This window comes from Varanus komodoensis, unplaced genomic scaffold (genome assembly GCF_004798865.1).
Source record: "Varanus komodoensis strain SLA01 unplaced genomic scaffold, ASM479886v1 scaffold16, whole genome shotgun sequence".
Taxonomy (NCBI): domain Eukaryota; kingdom Metazoa; phylum Chordata; class Lepidosauria; order Squamata; family Varanidae; genus Varanus; species Varanus komodoensis.
In genome coordinates this window covers 6,266,831-6,288,609 of record NW_025335468.1, presented here as the reverse complement: position 1 = coordinate 6,288,609, position 21,779 = coordinate 6,266,831, and the positions used below count along the sequence as shown (strand labels likewise).

The following is a 21,779-nucleotide window of genomic DNA, read 5'->3' as shown; positions in this document are numbered from 1 at the left end:
AATCCAGGAATGCTCCATCCCTCATGTTGCCCAAATCTGGAACTGAGGGTTGTTGTGGTTGAACAAATCCAGGGTTATAACCCAGGAAGTTATACTTCTCTACCACTCGAGCCCCTGCTGTTGATTAAGGAATGCTGTCACAGTACCTATATAAAGAATATTTGTCATTGCTGGGCACATGCTGAAAGCAAGATTCACTGTGTTGAAAGCTAGGAGATGGGGAGATACTGCTGCTATCCTCCCGTAGGAGGATCAGTGCCCCCATCAGTCCCAGAAGCATTTCCTAAAAGCAAGTGCAGCCCCTCTCCAGTGCTGATTGCCATGAGTGAGTGCCATTGAAAGCAATGTGATTTACTTCTGAATGGGCATGCATTTTGGTTTGTTTTCCGCTAGCTGTTCCTTGAGGCAAGGGGACAAAAGGGAGCACTCCAAACATTGATTTTTCTAAGCGGAAGGGAGGTGGAAGCAGCATTGCATTTATTCTCATGTCTAATGGGCAAGTTAGAGAGAGAATGAGGCCATGGTGGGGGTGAGGGGGGTGAGAAAGCAACTGAAGGATCTCCTCAGAGCTGCTGTGGCTGATGCTTTGGCAAAGCCCAATAAGACATTTCCTCTTCCTTCATAGCCAACTGAAGGCACTCCCCTGGCCTCAGAACCGTGCCACAAGTTTAGCACACAATATAGATACACCAAGGGAAAACACAACAAATACAAAGGCTGTGATATAACTGGCCAGAAGAAATCTGGGACATAATGTCAGAAATAGCATGAGAAAGATGGTTGTGGGTGATTGCCCTGAGACAGACTAGTGAGTCAGGCATTACAATCTTGGTAAAAATGGCCAGTGTAGATCCAGCCAGAGCTGACTTTCTCCAGCTACCTGAGATTCTGAGTTTAGACACTGTAATCAACAAGCCAGGGACAGGGTACTTCTGGCTTGTTGAGCTTTGCTCAGGTGCAGCAAGAAAGACTGGGTGACAAAACAGCATGCTCACTTCTGCTTCACTCACAACTTGGGGTTGGAGAGGGGAAAACGGGTCATTGTGATGTAGGAACCAGGTCAGAACATCCAAAACAAATTTGTTCCCTGAAATAATAAAACAGAACTAAACATAATGTAGCTTTAGGAGTAACCATGCATGCAAGGTGTGTTTTGCTAGGATTAAGTTGAACAAAGAATTTAGAGATGTTGATATCATCTTTTTGTTTAAGTGCATGCAAACTCAATTGACATTTTTTCTTGATCTCCACCACCAGATGTTGGCAGTATCAGAGCTAGGCACTTTAATACAAATGAATGACAGAATAATTCTCAAGGCTGGATTTTTCCCTTTGTGACCATAGATACAGAGTGAGTCAGAAGGGTCCTCCAGGGCCATCTAGTCTGATCCCTGGCTCCAGCCGGTTCCACTCATGACATGCCTACCTTGTGCATGTGCAGCCTATCCTTGAACACCCTCACCAATGCGGCTTCAACCACCTGCCATGGAAGCCCATTCCATACCCTTGGGGTCTTAATTGTCAGGAAGTACTTCCTGGCATCCCAATTGAACCTTGGTTCCCTGAGCTTTGCTCCATTGGAGCGCGTCCTGCCTTCCTCTGCAGGGGAGAACAGGTCTCTACCCACCTCCATGCGACACCCCCTCACATACCTGTATGTCACCAACAGAACCCCGCAGAGTCTCTTCTTCTCCAGGCTGAAAAAACCCTGTTCCCTCAGTCTTGCCACATATGGCTTTCAAAGCTAGGCTACAATCCAGCCACCATCCTTGTGGCCCTATGCTGCACTGACTCTAACCTGGCTTTATCCTTCCTGTAATGTGGAGCCCAGAACTGAAGACAATATTCCAGTTACAGTTGCACCAGATTCATATAGAGTGCCAGTAATACATCTCTTGATCTAGAAGCCATGCTTCTGGCTATACAAGCAAGGGTGGCATTCACCCTCTTGACAGCCACATCAGACTGCTGACTCATGTTTAGCTGCAGTCAACCAGTACCCTGAGAACCCTTTCACAAGTGCTGTTCTCCAGGCACTTGTCCCCTAACCTGTACTTATGACACCCATTCCTACGCCCCATGTGCAAGACCTTGCACTTATCTGCATTGAACACCATCCTGTTAACTCCCGCCCACTTCCATACTCTGTCCAGATCCTTCTGGATCTGGGGTACCTGCTCCTCAGTTGTGGCCAATGCCCCCATTTTAGTATTGTCTGTGAATTTGATCAGCAGACTGGTCACCCCTTCTTCCAGGTCATTGATGAAAGGATTAAACAGGATCGGTCTCAGGACAGAGCTCTGGAGGACCCCGCTGGTCACTGGCCGCCATCCTGATGATTCCCCACTAATAGTTACCATTTCTCAACAATCTACACAATTCAGCTACTCCTTTGAATAGCTTCAGTTAAGCCAGGGTACAGTGCTTCAAAGCCCACCAAGCTATTGACAACCCTGTTTCTCAACTTTCTCAGCTTCACTTTCTTTGGTTACTGTAGCTGCCACAGAAATTAACAGAAAAAATCTCATTTAAATACAGGGATTACATTAGATTTTATACATGTAGCATGGAAAAAGGCTTTGCACTCTCAGATGGAATTGCTAAGGCAGCTCATTATTTGTCAAACTTACAATTTCTTCTCTAATAGAATAATCAGCAGTTTCCAGATAATTCAGCATTTCAGCCACAATTTGCTGGGCATTGCTTCGGTCGCACATGGCGTACAGAAGATCTACTGCTCTTTGTCGTACACTTACGTCTCTCTCTGTCTACAAAGAACAACATCACAATTAAAGGGTCAGCCTTAAACATAGGGTTTGGGGAGGGGGAAACACACACACAAACGGTCTCTGAGTTTTACAGCTAATGGTTGCAGTGACCACTCCAAGAGACTGAAAACTGAGGCATAAATTACATTCAGAATTACTTCCAGGCAGATTTGCTTTGAATTCTAGGGAGCATATAGCATCAAAAAGCTACTGAGCTTCAGTTCCATGAAATGTGTGAAAGGCAAGAATGTCACTGCAGACGAAGTTAAAAATTTCAAGTAGGGATGGAAAAAGAGCAGTGCTCAAGGCTTCCACTACTTGCTTTGTGCCCAAGTCCTATTCATGACTGCTGTCGATTTTGTACAAAAGGGTCACTTGCACAAAGTAAGCAGCAACTGAATACAAAATTGGTGCAGGTTTTTCTAACCTGGCACAAATTTCCTCCCTAGACTAAAGAAAGGCTGATTTAATCCTTGGGGTACATTTACACAAATCAAACACAAACACATCTGACAATGACTAACATTTCTGATGGACATGTGCTTTTGCCTGGAGTTGCAAACAGGACACATTTACAAGTTTTGTGAGCAAAACCCCCATATATCCCTATGACAGTGTACCATGGAATGGGGAGAGTTCATATAATTAAGCACATGGTAATTTCCCAAGCTGACTAGAAAGCATTCTGGACTACACAGGAGCACACTGGTATAGCATGAACCTCTGGGAAGTGGGGATTGTGGGAGGAAGAGGGAGCCTGATATAACAGAAACTGGGAAGGAGGGGAAGTTACCAAGTACGCCCAGTTCCGCTTCCTGATGAACACCTGCCCCCTCCCAAGACCACTGCTTATGAGCAATTGACATCTACTCTAGCGCTAGCCTGGTGTCCCAGAAATCTTTCTCCATATTCACAAGGCCCCCTACCTGACTCCCTTAAAAAATAAATAAAACCTTTCACGCAAAAAGTTGTTTTTCCTTAGGTACCCATGTAAGAAGAGTGCAGGCCCAAGCTTCCAACCATCTTTGTTTCCACAGAATGGAAGACAGGGACATTAAAAAAAAAGAAAGTGAGTGATATTAAAACAAACAAACAAACCGGCAGGGGGCCAGAGGCCTGCCTCTCTCTGCAGCACACCCAGACTCCTAGAGGTTACAATAGGGGGAGAGGAGAGACAGCAATGTCACCTGCTAATGGGTGTGTGTGTTTGCAGGGCAGTGCCAGAGTAAAATTGGTGGACGAAAGTGGAACAAGGAGAGATGGGAGAGAAAGAGTTGGCTGCTGAAAAGGAAGGGGGCTGCCATTGATGAAGTAAGTTTTGATTGGAGAAGAAATCTGCAGTTTCAAATAAGTGTTTGTGGGGCTTAGATACTGTCTCTACCTTGTATGCAGATTCCTGGGCAATCTACCTGTTTGCTAGTATCACCAGTTTGCCTTCTGTGAAGAGGTTTAGTGTGAATGGCCACATATCCCATGGCAGCCATTTTGTGAATGGACCCCACATGGAAGCCATACTGTAACTGCACCAATGATATTTTCTCTCTGGAAGCTCTTTAAACTGTTGAGTGCACATGCAAGAAAGAGAGGAGTGGGGGGGCATAAAAACATACATTCATACTGCACACCTATGCACTTGTGTGTGTACCCACACATGCACACTCACTCTAAAGATCTTCTGATGAAGCTTCCCGTTCTATAGCCTTTTATTGTTTGAACTCTTTGACTAATTAGCTTCTTTGCCTTCTAGGAATAGAGGTTAATGAATTTAAGAATCCAAATTTCAGATAATACACAGAACCAATAGTTACCTTCAATGCATTGATAACTGTTTCTATGTGTGTTTTCACGGCCTCGTGTGAAAACTCAGAGCTGGCAAGCGTGCACATGCTTTCCAGGGCTAGGTAGCGGAGATTAGTTTCCCGGTGCTGCAAGAACTGGCCTAACTGATTGCAGGCACGAACAAGCAGGTTTGGCTCACTAGGCAGAAGAGAGAGTGTGAAAAGATAAAAAGACAAAACTATTTGGAGGAGGGAGTGTATTAAGAGCATTAATAAGAGTGAATATCAAGAGAGCTCTTCACTACAGAAGCTTTAAAAATGCAGCTAATACTTTCTGCAGGATTAGTAATTATAAAGCTACACACTGAAGGAAGTAATTAAAATCCATTTAACAGGCTGAAAGCTTAATCAGCATCTTTGCAAGAGAGCATGTCATAAGGGCTGTGATCCAGCTAGGGCTGGTAACTCAAAGGTGGTCACAAGGGGATACTATAGGGAAGCCATGGTTACCAGCCCCACTGTTGCCTCACGTGGGAGGGCTGGACAGCCCGGTTACTGGCACAGGAAGTATGCCATTGTTCCTCTGGGGAGTTCAGATTTGATTCAGAAAGTAACTTTCCCACAAGATCTATGTTACTAGACCAGCGTGGGAAGTCACCCCAGGGGAGCAGCAGTTGTGCTACCCTTGCAATCTAAGAGCTAGGCCAAAACTACACAAATCAATGCCTGCAAGTAAGTACTGGCTGTATGTGGTATTTCATCACTTTTAACCACCGTCACCTATTTAACACATGCCTGTAATTCCATATAAAATTGCTGGCTACACTTGACTGTGCTTTTCCAGTTTTAGGCAGGTATTTAAAAACAGAAGGACAAGTCTTGGCCAAGGTTGATGATTTATGCCCTCTCAAGTAAAAGTGATTAAAGTGAAATATGATTTTTAAAAAATGTAGAGCATTTTTGAAGAGGAAAAGTACAGGTATGGAAAGAAAAAAATATAATTCACATTACTGATCATGTCTTCCTAAACCTTCCTGTTGTCTAATCTATCAAACTGGATTTTAGTCATTTAAAAAAGAAATGAATAGAACAAAGAGGATTCTCTGTAATTATCATGCTTTGTTTTTGCTCAAACACTGGCAGTATGATTGCACATAATTATATATACTGTATCATCAGTACACAAACTTGTTGTACTGCTTCAAAAATACATTTGGTACAATTCAACTGATGTTCAAGCCTTAAAGTATAACTGTCAGCTAAGTATTATGGAAGGTAAATTTACCTGTCATGGTGGATAATTAAACTAATGGCTTCAAAAAGTACTGCATTTTTTGCATTGGAATGCTGCACTTTCTTGGATTTTGGAGGTTCTTGAGCTTTGTTGAGAATAGTTTCGAGACACTCTGTGAGACGACCTCGTGCTGAAGGGTCTTCTGGGAGAAATAAAATAGTTAGGCAAATTCATTGGACAACTCTGACTGTCCTTACAATTAGCCAATGAGCTGCCGATTAAATGATCGGGACAACTACAATTAAGTGATTCATAGAATCATAGATGGCCTAGAAGGTCATTGGGTCCAACCCCCTGCTCAATGCAGGATTCAGTCTCCCATCCAGATTCTAACCAGAGCTGACTCTACTTAGCTTCCACAATTAGGCAGGATCAAGCACTTCAAGGATATATGGAAGCATTCATACAACTTCATGCTTATGTCTCCTGAATTTCATCTTGGTGGATTTAACCTCAAATTCCAGCCCTTCAGGAGTGTTTTCAATTTTCATTCAGTCTTCTGTAGGGTTAGCTATCCCTTCCAGCTTTGTGTCAGCTGCAAATATGGTCTGTCATGTTGTCTGAATCTAGTCATGTAATTCACCATGGTAAGTTTGGTCTTTAGAAACCATGATAAGCAACAGTTTAATCTATGGTTTCTCTGTACCACCATGGCTTGTTGTGCTGTCTGAACCCAGGATCATAGTTTCCACGGTTATGGCTTTTAACTACCACAGAGACCTCTGGAAAGAGTGGCAACTGCAGGAGCTGCTCCAGTCATCTAGCCTCTATGTGTGGACCAATGAAGAGAAGGCTGATGACATACGCAAGAAACAATGCATCCTGGGATTGAATTTCAGGTACAGGGGCTGATGGGATATATGCCAACAATGGGAGGACTGAGCAGGGAGAGTGGAGATCACAATATTGACCATTTGATTGTCAGGTAGATCATGGTTAAAATAAGTGAACCATGGTAACCAAGCAGAGTCGCTTGTTATGTTGCGTGAATACAGCTTCTGATTTATACATGCTATTTCCGTATAAATAGCATTTCTGTGCTACATAAGGAGAATGTGAAATCACCATGATTCTTCATTACTTTACCTGGAGGTGGATAACACTGCAGCAATCTTAGAAGCTTCACAGACAACCAAGGAGCAGGAACAAAGTAATAAGTATAGTCTTGAAGATCAGTTGATGCAGATGTCACAATCTTTAAAACAAAAGAATGTCTTTGATTTTCCTGTAACAGTTTTGTCAAGCCTAGGAAACCCAATTTCTGAACTTTAAAAACGCTAAAACACAGAGAACTGTCTGCACATACTGAAGAGGCCAACATGGGATTCTTGTATAAGGATAAAACAGAGGATGTCAGGAACACAGGGGCAAATAAGCAGCCACTAGGGAAATATAAGAGGGGATATGTTGCAGCAGGGATAAGCAACACGCTACCTGGGGAACTGGTGTTCCTTCAGACAACATTCTTTGCATCTGCCAAATCACTCTATGTTGCCCTCTATGTTTTACTATGATCCTTATCCAAGTAACACATTCCCTTATCAGTAGCTGGGATCACCCCAAAGCAAGTGAGGATTCTCAGTTGCTTCTATCTTCTTGCCCCATGAAGGCCCCAGGACCGCACATGGGGCTCAGATGCTTTTTTAGGACATAAACATAGCAGGTGGCTGCAAATTTTAATCTGAGGTGCTCCCGTTTTGTGGTTGGGTCCAGGGCAGTTTCCCATAGGCCTGTAGTAGAGATATCCCAAAACAAATATTTCAGGGGGAAATGCACATAAAGACTACATTATGTTAGAACCAAGGAACAATAGGCTACTTAGCATACAAGAGCTCAGTCACTCTCTAGTGCATACTTCAACTTCCTGTTTCAAAATTTAACTGGACAGGAAACTGACAAGTACAATAGACTAATTGTATTTATTCAAGTGAGCTGTATCCCACCTTTCCACCAAAAAAATGGAGCTCAAATCACTAATATGGCTGAGGAGAAAACAACCACTCAAAGGAAGAAGTGAAAGACTGGAGGAAAAACTCCACTGCTGTTCTGGGTTGTTTTGCTGCCTTTAAAAAAAGGAATATAGAAGCATCTGCTTTGGAAGACAGGATTCAGTAAACTAACTCAAGGCTCTTCTTATGTGTACAGAGATAAATGGGCCAGGATGGAAAGGAGAAAAGAGAAAGAGAAAAGAAACAGGAAAAGGACATTTGACCAAGGAAGATATTTTATTTATTTTTATTTATTTGGGTATTTTTATCCCACCCAATTATGTTGCCATCTCCATACATAGTTGTGCAGTTTTGAAGGTAGCAAGAATTGAGACTGGCAGTTTTAAATCAGAAGCCGCTGTGACATATTTACAAACTCAGCTGTACCAAGCCAGTGTACAGAGTCTGAATATGCCTTTTGTACTTCCTGCTTAGGAACAATGGATTCTCAATTACATCAAGCTTTTCTAGAAAGAGGCAAGGCAGGACTAAGGGGAAATAGTGGTAGGGGGGAAAACAGATACATCCTAAAAAGAAAACTATTTTTAAAGTACTAGTTTTAAAGGAGGGAATACTCATAAAGAAGGCCCAAAATGTTTTGCTGGTAAGGAAGAGGAAACAGCTTGTGAGAAAAAGTGGGACTAAATTTTACTGTGAAGTTAGGTGGAGGGAAGAGAGAAAGAAAGCAGTACCACAGCTAATGCTTTCAAACTGTTAGCCAACCATACACACATAGGACAAGATACAGAGCAAAAGCAAAATGATGCAGGTGTCCAAGGAAATCTCCAAGGACAAGCATGGCTGAACTGGTCCTGCCATTAAGCAGTGATTTGGTTACCTCGGCAGGCACCAGTGTCCATCATGCAAGCAGGCCACCACAGGGCCTGCTGGGATTGGGTGAGCAAGTGGCCAGAGGACAGAGTTGAGCTTGCCACACAGCCTGCCCCATGCCTTCTAAGTGACCCTGCAGCCTCAGGGACAATGGAGGACTTCCCATTGCCAATGTTTAAATAAGCTTCAGCTGCCAATCCAGTCAGCTGATATATTAAGTGGTGGGGAGAGTCACGGTGTTCTTCCCCCCAGGCAACCAAATTATTTCGACTGGTCCTGGCCGGCGTTCACTGTCAGTAGTTTGAAGTAGCAGTAATGGATGCCCCAGATCCAGATGCCCACTGTCAGATTCCACACTGTTGGAATTGGAAAGACAGCTTCTAGAACAAGACTTTGTAGCTCATAGGCACATCTGGGCAGGACCTGTGTTCCCTGGAGAGTTTAAGTACTATTTCCAGCAGAGAACTAGGCCATCATCAACCATCATCATCACCACCAGAACTACAGAAATACTGTCTTCTTAACAACCCTATAGTTGGCTCTTGACACCACAGTAACCGACCATTTCTTTACCTGTCCAGTTTGCAGACAAAACTGCTCAAATCGACCCTGTACAACAGGTATAAGCAGATGTGCAAATACATGTTTCTATACTTAACTGCAAAGGTAGTCTATTTAGAGGAAAACTACCAGGGGATTTTAGAGGCCAGATCAGAATAATGTTCATGTTGTTAAACAATACAGTAGTGCACCGGGGAATAATTTGTGAAGCAGTTAATGACCTGGTTTGCACATAATAGCAATCTGTGGGCTGCCGGGGTTGCACAGGAGCAAGCAAGAGGATATCTATGGATTGTCTACTGTATCAGAAACAAAGTGGAGGCAGCAAGCACTTGTGAGGCTGCACTCGTTACCACAACTTCCATTAGATTATTATCCCATGTGTGAAGCGGGTCATGAGGTCAGAAGGAAGGTCCACACTTGTTAAGAAAGAAATATTTGGCAGAGTGCAAAAGAAACCACAGGGCCTTGTTGGCAGATGATATCATTTTCTTCCAGCTACATCGACTAAGAGGTAGAATCTTTGCTTTCTTGGCTTTCTTCACTGTTGCTTCAAAAATCTTGCAATGGTTAGGCCCAGAGAAGCAGAAAGAATTTGAACCAAGCCTAGAGCATAAATAATGCTTCAAGAAGACATGTGATTCTTCAAGGCCCAGTGGTCTGGAGGTCTTTAGGAGTTTGGCTCATGCTAGAGCCCCATTACCAAGGGGGCAGAGGAAGGGTAATTGAGGCTAATCTGATAGTAATGTTCGCCCATTTATCTATGATCCATTCTTGTGACATTTACTGGATCCATCACAACCAGTGTTCCAGCAGAACAAGCAACAACCTAAACAGTTCTGCTGCTGGCATTCTCAAGAACAGAGTGGATGTGCTTGTACAGTTAAACCAGGACATGGTGTTTGAGAACCAGAAAGAGAGTGATGTATGCTTGTCTGTGAGATGCATTCTCTTAAGAACTTTCATTCCCAAATTCCTTGTGTATATGAGGGAGGTATCATGGGTAGAACAGACAAGGCATCATCAGGAATGCTTATGGCCAGTGGGACACTGACCTTCCATCTATGAACTACCTCCAGTTATCTTACTGCACAAAATTTACTGCAACTACGTAGCTTTCAGTGAAGGGTGCACAGTCCCATGGATCTTTCACACACTGCTAGTACTTGAAAAGTTTCAGCACACAAGCACTCCAACTGCAGGCATTCTACTACAGCACAAAACAATTTAACTACCTAGTTATTCCTCTGTTGGGAATGGACATGCAAGAGAAATTGCTTTCTGACAGATACCAGTTTGGATAGTTTTTAAAGGAAACTAGACAAATTCATGGAGAAGGAGGCTATCAATGGCTACTAGCCTTGCTGGCTGTGCGCTACCTCTGTTATCAGAGGTGGCCTGCCTGCATACACCAACTGCTGAAGAACTTGGCTGATCTTAGGAGAGTTAGCAAGCTTTGTAGAATTCTTATACAGCTGCATGTTATACTAAACAAAATAAGCAAAAAATGTAGGTTGTTCTGGGGTTTGGTAGGAAGTTCCTGTTAAGGCCGGTGCGTGATTTCAGAATGCAGAATATAGAATTTCAGAATAAAAATGAGAACAGATTTTAGAATACCATTGTATGGATGGGATGAGGTTGCATTATTGGTGCAAGAAAGGGCCAGCACTACAAGTTTCTATGAGAATCCAGGAATGATGCATGTGCACTGCATGCAAGCACCTGTCCATCATCTCTCACCCATCCAAGAGTAAATAAATGATTGGCCAGCTCAAGCCCAGTATTGCCATTGTGCTAGAGATCTTGGAGAGCAAGCCAAATCTGTGGTGAGTCAGATACCTTAATGTCCACTGTACATCAGTTGCACAAGCAGGTGATTGATCTAAGCACATGGCTCAATTGAGTTTGAGCCTAGATTCCAACCCTTACGTACAACCAACAGACTGCTTACCCTGCTGAGTCTGGAGACAGCCAGAGACACAGAAGTTTTAAATTCATCTGGATTCTTTTGTGCCAAAGTAGTGATCAAACTGGTAGCAGCAGTAACCACACCCTGAAAGAAAACAGGATTATAGTATTTCTCTAAAATCTATTCAATTTAGTAAATACATTTATTGTACACAAACAGCACCTTCAAGTCTTATGTTCATTGCCTTTTGTGTACAACACAATTGCAGTTTCTCTTTATGTATTCTCATGTATTCTCATGTCTAGGAAAAAAAGGAAAAGCAACAGATCATGCAGTCTGCTCTTTCCTCATCTCCTGCACTGCCATTCACCTACTCATGTATCAGAATACTTACAGGAATTGGATCTGAGCTACTAATAGTACCCATATGGCAGAAAGGGATTCCTGCTACGGTCAGGGGAGGGTGATTTGAAGCAGGAAAAACCTTGATTTGGGTGTGGGATAAGGATTCCCCTCTCTCCCACTGTCGCAGTCCCTATCAAGTCCCCCTCATGCTCCCATTGAAAAGGGGAGCTTATTCATAGATCTCCCACATCAACTACAGTTTGGTCTTTAGCCCTAGAGTTATGACAGAAGAAAATGAATTATTCTGCTCTTCCCCTCCTATAGAATGCTAACAAGAGATTTGGTTTCAGAGAAACTGAATTCATGTAGCAATTCATGAATTCAGTTATCTCATTGGATATATAACTGAAATACTACTGCATGTCTTATTTAGAAAGTTTGGTCATCCAGTTTCTCTTGTGCAGCTACCCGTCTTGTTTCTGGTTCTTGCCTTACATGAGGCAGTATGGCCCAAGATCTTTGCTGTCCTCATCATTATTGGCTTCTGGATACTATTTGTTTTGGGTAGTATGGGTGGAAGGAGAAGGGAGATGAAATAATGAAGAGGCACATGTTGATTTTTCATGAAATTGTAAGTTGGTCTCTAACAAATTTACTGCCCTAGTTGATAAGATTAAATAAATAGAAGTACAATGTGAGATCTTCCTTACACTACAGTCAAAATTCCAAGTAAAGCCAAGTGAAATCTCAAGTTTCTTAAGTAATGATTTTTTTTTTCAAAATCCCAGCATGAAGTGACTTTTTAGTATGTATTTTCAATGGTTCAGTTACTGGAATGTACAAGACTGTCCTGTATTCTGTACTGTGGTAATACATTCAAATATTAACCAAATCCTACCCCACCTAAAAAAATAACACCATTAGATATACACTCTTTGGTCTTTTTTGCAAAAATACAAAGCCAGCATGAGCAATCTTTCCTTAAGATTAATATTATTACACTTGCTTCTTGTAAGGAACCCAAGATGGATTACACAAACCTCCTCTTCATCTTATCCTCCCAACAATCCTGTATGGTAGGTTAGGCTGAGAGCAATCAACTAGCCCAAAGTCACTCAGTAAACTTCATTGCCAAACGGGGACTAGAACCAGAATCTTCTGAGACCCAGTCTAATCATTATGATAGTCAGACACTGGTATAACACAGAGAAGATAACATTTTCATGTGGGAAAAGCCCCTGAACAATCTTCAGACTGTGACACTGGATAAATCACCTCTTAGCTGTGGATTTATTGCCGAGGCATTCTGGCTATTTAATTTACAGCACTGTTGAACAGGCAAGGCTCTAAAACACTTTTCAAATTAGGAGTGCTATATAAAAGACCATTTCTCCTCATGGGCAAAAGGAGGCATCTTATCAGATGAAGTTTCACTGAACTTATAGTTCTGTATTGTCATATGGCAAATCTAAAACACCTTGACCTTATTTCTGCACCACAGGTGGTGGTACTGCAACAAATTAGTAGTAAGCTAGACAAGAATGGGAGAGCAGCTGGGCCTGCTCCCAATACCTCCTCTGCCTCTCCATAAGACTGCTGTGCTTCTGCCTTCCCTCAGGTGAGTAGCTGTCCAAACTGAGTCAGGTTCAACCTCAGCATGTTCCAATGACCCATGTCCAAACCAGACATAAGAAAAGCACTCTAGCAAACGGAAGTCTCAAGAGCACCTGAACACTGAGAAAGGAACGTTCAGCAGTGTTTTCCCCTGCTCCCAAGCAGGTTAGTCGAGCTATTTTACTCTGTTCGCTCTGAGTGAAATGAGGAAATGGGAAGTGAGAGTCAGCCCCCTGCAGGTTATCCATGGGGGTTGGCTTTTGCCTTCATTCCCAGTCTTCTCTCAGCCCCACAAGAACCAGTCATTCTATTGGTTCCTTTGGGACTAAGAAAAACCCCGAGATGGGACTTCAGATTGACTTATAATGTTCATCCAATTTCTTTTCATTTGTTTTCTTTTTAGACTAACTTTTGTAAATTCCAAGTTGCTGCAAGGAGAATTTTTCAGTTTTTAAATCTCTAGGCTAAATAATTACAGTGGCACAGCTCACACTCTGAGTGCAACTGCCCCTTCCCAGCATGTGCACATATGCCTGCCAACTTGAGGTGTCAGCTCTGGAATGTAAGTGGCAGGTATTCTCAACTAGAATATCCAGACCAAGGAGATGATGGTGATGGAGAACCTGGCAAGATGTCATCGGGCAAGAGGCAGAGGCAAGAACAGGCAAGGTCAAATACCAGCAAGGCATGGCAGGACCAGAGGTGAAGGCAGAGTCAGGAACATGAAGAAGCTAAGTGAAAACATTTACTTATTTATTTTTCAATTTATATCCTGCCTTTTTCCTACAAAGGGCTCAAGGCAGCTTACATCATTCTCCTCCTTCATCTTATCCCCACAACAACCACCCTGTGAGGTAGGTTGGGCTGAGAGTCTGTGACTGGCCCAAAGTCACCCAGTTGGCTCCATGGCTGAGCGGGGACTAGAACCCAGATCATCTGAGTCCCAGTCCCATGCGCTTAACCACTACACCACATAGTAGGCATGGCAGTAGTCCTCTATCAGGCACACAGAGCAACCACCATGAAGACCCATGTTGTTGTAGCAAAGCTGGGCTGCACTTTTATAGAGCCTCCTGTGGCCCCCAGCTGTTCTGCATGATTTTGCTTGTCCTAATCCTACAAGCACTTACAGATCTGATGCAGATCCTGCAAATGCTTACAGGATAGACCAAGATGTCTTCTCTATCAGGCCACCAGGGGGAGCTGCATTACTCTGCAGAACCTGATGTGAAGTTAACACTCCATGCATCTGATGAAGTGGGCAGCACCTGTGGAAGTGTCTATCCCAAACAACATGTTAGTCTTCAAGGTGTCACATGACTCTTATTACTTTTTATGCAACAGATTTAACATGGCTGCCTCTCTGGAAATTGCTCCCCCCCCCCCCCGTGGTTTTATATAATTGCTTTCTCAACAAATGTGATATTACACACAGTTTTAAGAGAAAAGTTCTCATCAGTGAAAAATTCAGCTGTGCTTACCAGATGCTGGTCATTAAGCAGGTGCACAACTCTTGATGTCCAGTCTCCCATAGGAACCAGATCAGGAGAAGTTCTATATAATCGCAGTAAGCACAGGGCTGCACTCTGCTTCACACTGTCCATGGTGTCACTGCAAGAGAAATAAAAGCTTGCTAGTACAGTTCAAATACTTAAAATAAACTGGAGAGAGTTTATGTGTGATTCACTCAAATAATAAGAAAATGAACGGCAGTCATGGGATTTCTCTTCGCTGACCCTTCCCTAACCTAGTGCCCTCAGACGCGCCGTGCAGATCATCCCCAGCCAGCATCAAGAGGGAACCAGGGTGGCAATGGCTGCCTTAACTGGTCCCAAGCCTTAGACTCTTCCGTTGTTCTGTTTTTAAGCCAGATTAATGCAAACCAAAACTGAAGTTAGAAATTTCACTGAAGCTTATTTTCTATTAAAGCCTTCATTATAGCTTTTAATACTTTGATGCTAGAAACAGGAAATGAATAAAATTTATTTGCACTGGAGGATTAGTGTTATATCCCACCAGTATACTGACTCCCACCAGCATAACCTATGAAGCTGCCTTATACAGAATTGGACCCCTGGACCACCTACCCCAGTGCTGCTTATTTTGATTAGAAGCTGCTATCCAGACTGCCAACCAGTTACCAGAAATCCCTTTATTTAATTATTTAATATCTGTACTGTCCAATAGCTGGAGCTCTTTGGCCAGTTAACAACACATAACCAGAGATTTGCTGAAACTGGAGGCATGCCCACAAGCCCTGGAAATGCCAGGGCTTGAGCCATAACTGAGCTAGAGGCCGTCCCCAAATGTACCTGAGTCAGTCTTCCCCTTGAGTGTGTTTACCTATTTGTTTTTAATAAAAATTAGCCAAACTCTCCAAGTGTAAACATTGACCTATAACAAAAAATCTGCTGAGATGAACAATTGCCCAGCATAGACATATGGGGAGTCTAATTTTATAAATATGCTATGAACTCTAAATCTGAATATGTTGACTGTCAGTGACAGAAAGGGGAAGAGGAAGAAGTTCCAGGTTTCGTATTTATGTGTCAGTAAAGTTGCTGGCAAAATTCCCAGTTATATCATGTTCTTCAGTGGTAGTTTCACCTACAGGAGAACGGGCTGGTCCACACGTGCGTAAGCAACAGCACCATGCTTGATGCTCTTCAAGTGCAAGGAGTGGTACGTGTACCACTTGTGCAGTTATGCATACGACTGCAACAACTCCAGAAAGGGCTGCCATGCTGATGGCAGCACACATAACCAGACACAAAGCATTCACACGGTCTCTTCCTGTCCAAAGCGATTCATAGACAGGGCATTTGGCAGGGTCACTGGCTGTGGGAATTCTCTTTTGAACTGACAGCATGGCTATCTGTATGCTAAACTGGACCAACAAAATCAAATGGGAATGATGCTGTCACCTATTCCAGCAATGCAAAAACCGTCTATCATGAAGCAGTCACACCTTCTAACGGTTGGTTCTCTCTCTAAAAGCTGCTTCAGTTGGTATGCTCAAGACCCAGTTTTTAATCATGGGTTGCTGAAAACGCAGCAGGAGTGAGAAAGCGTGCTGGTTCCAACACACACATCCACTCCCACTGTAAGGAATGTCTCGGGGTGAAGTGTATGGGAACCAGCTAACTCATTCCTACTGCATTTGCAACAACCCAAGGTTAACAATGTATGAGCCGGAGCACTACATTTAGATAAACATGTACTTACAGCGACACATGACGTGCATCGCAAGGGTTCTTTTGTGGCAGGAGAACAATTAGGTAGCATGTAGCAGCTATCTATGTAAAAACACTTATAAATATGCATTATATTATAGAATCATAGAATAGCAGGGTTGGAAGGGCCAATAAAGCTATTGGGCCATGGACCCTTCTCGATGCTTAATTATTAAACTAAAATACAGGTGGGAAGGTGCATGGAATAGCCTTTGTATCAACAACACCTCCACATTTTGGAAGTGCTGGTGTCCATAGCGCCTCAGTCGCTTAGCAGACTAATTCATCCACTGCTTTGCCATATATAAACATGCAGCAGTAACTTATATAAATGTAGCAACATAAGCATCTGCTTAAAACACACACATTTGGAACTCTTAAGATACTGAAAACAGTAAGCTAATGAAGGAAAGAAAAATAAGCATCCAGTCCAGGAATGTCAAATTAAGAAAACGTCCAGCAGCAAATAGGTCTTCAATCTTTCAAAATTCCAACCCGGAAGAGGACCAAAGGACTTAACCAGAGGAAGCGTTCTTTTAAAATGGGCACCACCATGGAGAAGAGTTTGGTTGCCTGGGGCAATTCCTATGCATGGAAGTGTTCAGGTATTTTGTTATGCCTCAAGAATCAACTCAATTGCTCTTCTGCACTTGATGTTTGAAATCCCTGTGCATTACTTACCCAGCTACAAGTATTTTTGGAATTTCTCCAGCAAATGCTTCTGCCATCTCTCTGCTGCCCACGTTGGCAATACAGTGCAGAGCCAGTCCCATGAAAGTTGGGTTGCGACTGGCCAAGTCATTCTTGATTGCATTGTTTATGAGACGTATCAACTCGCTGTTTGAATTCACAAGTACAGAGATGAATAAATAGCCCTGGAATTAAGAGTATTAGTAGTGTTAGGTGGAAAAAGTGACAATATGTAGTACTTGTGATGTAAAAAACTCATAAGATACTTCCCTTTCATCCCAAACCGACCTATTCCTATTCTATGTTCTTTTTCTCTGCAAGTCTTTTTCCAAAATATGGTCATGACACCTTTAGCCTAAACAGTGTTTGGTAAGGTGGCAGCCCAGCTGAAAACCAGAGCTACAGTGCAGCCTTCCCCAACCAGGTGCCCTCCAGATGTTTCCAGTGGGAGCTGAAGTCCAAAACATCTGGAGGGCACCAGGTTGGGGAAAACTGTTACAGAGAAAACCTCTCTCTCTGTTATGCACAAAACAAAAGCAATAAAGGAAGCATGGCTCCTTTATTCATGTGTTACAGTTCATCTAAGCATTCGATGGGAAGCAATACTTTCATCACAGCCATGTAGGAGCAAGACATATACTTACAATTTGCTTCTCTGTGTATTTGTTTGAACTTAGTAGATTCACAGCCTCCATGTGACCAAAATCAATATCATGCCCCAGGAGGAAGATGAAAAGCAGCTTGCAGACATACTTCTTCTTACTGTAGCCATCAAGGGCTTTATCACCTAATGAGCAATTAAAGGCAAAAAGAAAAAATCCATAAACCCAAAAACCACAACTCAAACAGCATATGCCCATGGCATGAGACTCAACAACTTATCACATTAAGTAAAAGCACTACTGAAACACTGCAAGACATCTACAAGATTGTCAAAACTTTTTTTCCAAGCTTCTGCCTGGAAAGCACCAACCTTGTTGAAGTTCAGCAGGTCTGTGACTGATCAGTGCCTGGACTACTTGGGAAGTCAATGCACATTGCTGGCAGTTAAAACATGGCAGAAGATGAAATATAAGTACAAACAACAAGCAAAAAAAGTCACGATTCATTTGGCTGCCCTCATCTAACAAAAACTAGGTAGAATGAGATCTTCAGCTATCCCCCAACATATTTTGCCAGCACTCTAAGTCTGTTACTGGGCCTACATTCAATTCAGTCTCTCAAGTTTACTCACCCCCTTGCAACTTTGTCTTAGTATTTTTGAACACCATCCCTTCTCTCAAAGACCTGATCCTACCAAACTTTGTCCACAACACAGGGAACTGTAAACATTTCAATTCCATCTTGCTGAGCCTTCCTCATCCCTGACAAAGATTTATCAAAGTATTCAGAAATCATGTGTATAAAATTAAACTGTAGATTCTAGGTATTCCCATACAGGTTCCAATCTTATATGGGATCTTGACTCATGTCAAAGAAAGGGCCCTAGAAAGAACTGGAGCCAAAGAAGTGGGATCTTGTTCACCCTTGTTTTGAAAAAATGGCTCTCCTATTCTGCGATTCGATTATATGATTCTATAAGTGAACCATCAGGTTTGCAGGCCAAAGGGTTTCTCCTCAACGAAGTAAGGAATTGTTGCCAGTGTCCTATCCAAAATACATATTAAATTACACATACAGGTGCACATGTTCATCTGCTTAACATCTTGCAGTCTTAAATAAGACTGACCCAAAATGGCATGTATCAATCTTGCCCCCTCCCACAAAAGACAAATCTCAAAGGCCTGTGAAGCAGATGAGTGAATCAGGGCCAGCAACACAAGCGCCATCTTAGACTTCCTGAGCCTGAATCACTTATATGCTTCAGCCACAAGACTATCACAGCCCTTGATGATGCAGCATCAGAATCTGCCAGTCAGTACATTTTTTAAGGAAAAAGGCAGCAGGCTGTTATGCAAGAACAGTGTCAGTAATTCAACTGCAGAGAAATGGAAACATGTTTGCCCTTTGGCAACTTTTCCTGTCAGGGAGACACAGAAGAGACCAGCCAATGTAGTTGGCTGCCTGAGCACAACATCCTTCTGGTTACATAGTGAGCAGATGGTGCAGTGGTGTGGACATGGCAGGAATTCCTTTTGGTCAGAATATCAGTTCTGGGCCTCTCCTTCCAGCTCCAAGTGAAAACTTTTTTTTATTTCACAGATGCTTTGCAAATTGATTAACATGGTTTTATTAGTCCTGATGCTGCCTTTCTGTGATCTTTTAATCGGCATTAAAGCATTTTAATAGTATCTTTTTTATTTCTTATTTTTAAAAATTCTGCTTTGTTTTTAAATTTTAATTGTTAGGTCGCTATATTTTTATTGTTTTATGGATTTTATCTTTTTAATTCATGTCCTGTTATTCTCTATTACTTATTGTAAGCAGCCCAGAGAACCTTGCAGGCTATGGGTGTGGCATATAAATGTAATAAATTGGGGGTGGGGCGTGGGCTTAACTCGCCGGACGGCTTAACTCGCTGGACATGGCTGGGGCCAGCGGCCGAAGGGAGACGGCCAAAGGGCGGCCACCACCGTTTGTGGCCATTCATGGCCGTGCGGGGGCTGGGCTGGCGAGGGGCTCTTTCGGTGGGTGGAATTTCATACTGGGGGTAGACGGGGAGTTTTTATATTGTTTTAACATTTTTATGGTATTTTAGCTTGTTTTTACAGATTCGTTCCTGGCCATGTCGACGGTTAGGTTACCTGGGGAGCGTGTGGCGCCGCCATTGGGGTGGCTTTGGGCAATGGACGTTACAGCGGTGGGGGTTTTATGTGTCCGTGTAGAAGAAGGAGGGACAGATGGCTGACACCTGTCCCTCCTTCTGGTTCTACCCCCAGCCAGAGGGTTCCAGGTAGTCTTGTCAACCGCCCCCCGGGCCTGACGGTGCTGCTGCTTAATGCCAGGTCGGTCCACAACAAATCATCCCTCATCCACGACCTGATTGTGGATGAGGGGGCCAACCTGGCTTGCATAATAGAGACCTGGGCAGGAGGGGGGGGATGTCGCCCTCTCTCAAATGTGCCCGCCTGGGTATCTAGTTCAGCACCATCCACGCCTGGAGGGGAGGGGAGGGGGGTTGCTTTGGTTTACTGAGCCTCCTTCTCCCTCATGGGGTTTCCGGTCCCTTGAGGCCGGGGCTAGAGTGCCTCTACTTGGTGTTGGGCGACCGAGACAGATTGGGGATTCTGTTGGTGTACCGTGCACCCTTCTGCCCAACAGACTCCCTGCCTGAGCTGATGGAGATAATCTCAGACCTGGTGTTGAGGACTCCCAGGATGTTGGTCCTGGGGGACTTCAATCTCCATGCCAAGACTGTTCTGACCAGGGCGGCTCAGGACTTCATGGCCTCCATGGCGGCCATGGGGCTGTCTCAACATGTCATAGGCCCGACCCATGAACGTGGACACACTCTGGACCTGGATTTCTCAACGAGGCAGGAAGAGGGTGGTCTGAGGGTGAGGAATTTGTGTCTAACACCCCTGTCATGGTCAGATCACTCCCTCGTGAGGTTTGTGCTTGAGAGCGACCTTTCCCTCTGTAAGGGTGCAGACCCGATTGTGTGGGTCTGCCCCCGGAGCCAGATGGATCCAGAAGGATTCCTGAAGGCCCTGGGGGAGTTTCCGGTTGACAAGACTGGTGCTCCTGTAGATGCTCTGGTTGTACTATGGAATGGGGAAATGACCAGGGCTATTGACACGATCACTCCCAAGCGTCCTCTCCCGCCAGGCAGAGCCCACTCTTCCCCTTGGTATACACCTGAATTGCGGGCGATGAAGCAGGCTGGGAGACGGCTAGAGCGTAGGTGGAGGAGATCACGGGATGAATCTGACCAAACACACTTAAGAGCCCATTATCAGGCCTATGCTGTGGTGGTGAGGGTGGCGAAAAAGAAATTCTTCTCCGTTTCCATTGCCTCCTCACAATGCCGTCCAGCGGAGCTTTTTCAGGTGGTACAAAGGCTGGTTCATCCTGGCCCAAAGAAAGATCCTGTATCACCCTCGAAGGCCCGCTGTGACGACTTTGCCAAGCATTTTAGGGAGAAAAATCGCTCAGATTCGTCACGAGCTGGACTCCACTAGTGACCCAGAGGCTTCTGGGGAGAAACCGTCTGGTCCAAAATTGATGGATGAGTATCAGTTATTGCGGCCTGATGATGTGGACCAGGTGCTTGGATGAGTACATCCCACTACCTGCCTATTGGACCCTTGCCCATCTTGGCTAATTAACAACGCCAAGCACGGGATAGGAACGTGGATCCTGGAAGTGGTTAACGCCTCTCTGAGGGACGGCCGGGTACCTGCCCCTTTAAAGGAGGCGGTAGTCTGACCGGTCCTGAAGAAGGCTTCCCTGGATCCAGAGATGGCCACTAGTTATAGACCAGTGGCCAACATCCCATTTTTGGGCAAGGTGTTGGAGCGGGTGGCGGCGGGACAACTCCAAGCACTCTTGGATGAAACTGATTATCTGGACCCATTTCAGTCCGGCTTCAGACCTGGGTACAGTACTGAATCTGCCTTGGTCGCCCTGTATGATGACCTGTGCAGGGAGAGAGACAGGGGGAGTGCGTCCCTGTTGGTTCTCCTGGACCTCTTAGCGGCTTTCGATACCATCAACCATGGTATTCTTCTGGATAGGCTAGCGGGATTGGGGGTTGGAGGCACTGCTTTGCAGTGGTTCCACTCCTATCTCAATGGCTGATTCCAGAAGGTGGTGCTGAGGGACTATG

General features: G+C 43.9%; 1 protein-coding gene across 4 annotated transcripts in view; it reads right to left on the bottom strand.

Moving 5' to 3' along the window:
* Positions 1-21,779, bottom strand: part of AP2A2 (adaptor related protein complex 2 subunit alpha 2) — a 69,533-nt gene that overhangs the window by 20,614 nt on the left and 27,140 nt on the right. For 2 of the 4 annotated variants that reach the window (XM_044425549.1, XM_044425551.1), the window contains exons 3-10: positions 17,656-17,798; positions 17,003-17,196; positions 14,570-14,699; positions 11,172-11,273; positions 6,927-7,035; positions 5,832-5,982; positions 4,577-4,745; positions 2,631-2,768 (exon numbers count right to left, since the gene is read on the bottom strand). In XM_044425549.1, coding sequence (XP_044281484.1) covers positions 2,631-2,768; positions 4,577-4,745; positions 5,832-5,982; positions 6,927-7,035; positions 11,172-11,273; positions 14,570-14,699; positions 17,003-17,196; positions 17,656-17,798 — 1,136 coding nt within the window. The remainder of the gene's footprint in view (positions 1-2,630; positions 2,769-4,576; positions 4,746-5,831; positions 5,983-6,926; positions 7,036-11,171; positions 11,274-14,569; positions 14,700-17,002; positions 17,197-17,655; positions 17,799-21,779) is intronic. The other 2 variants (XM_044425550.1, XM_044425552.1) reach the window with 1 other exon arrangement.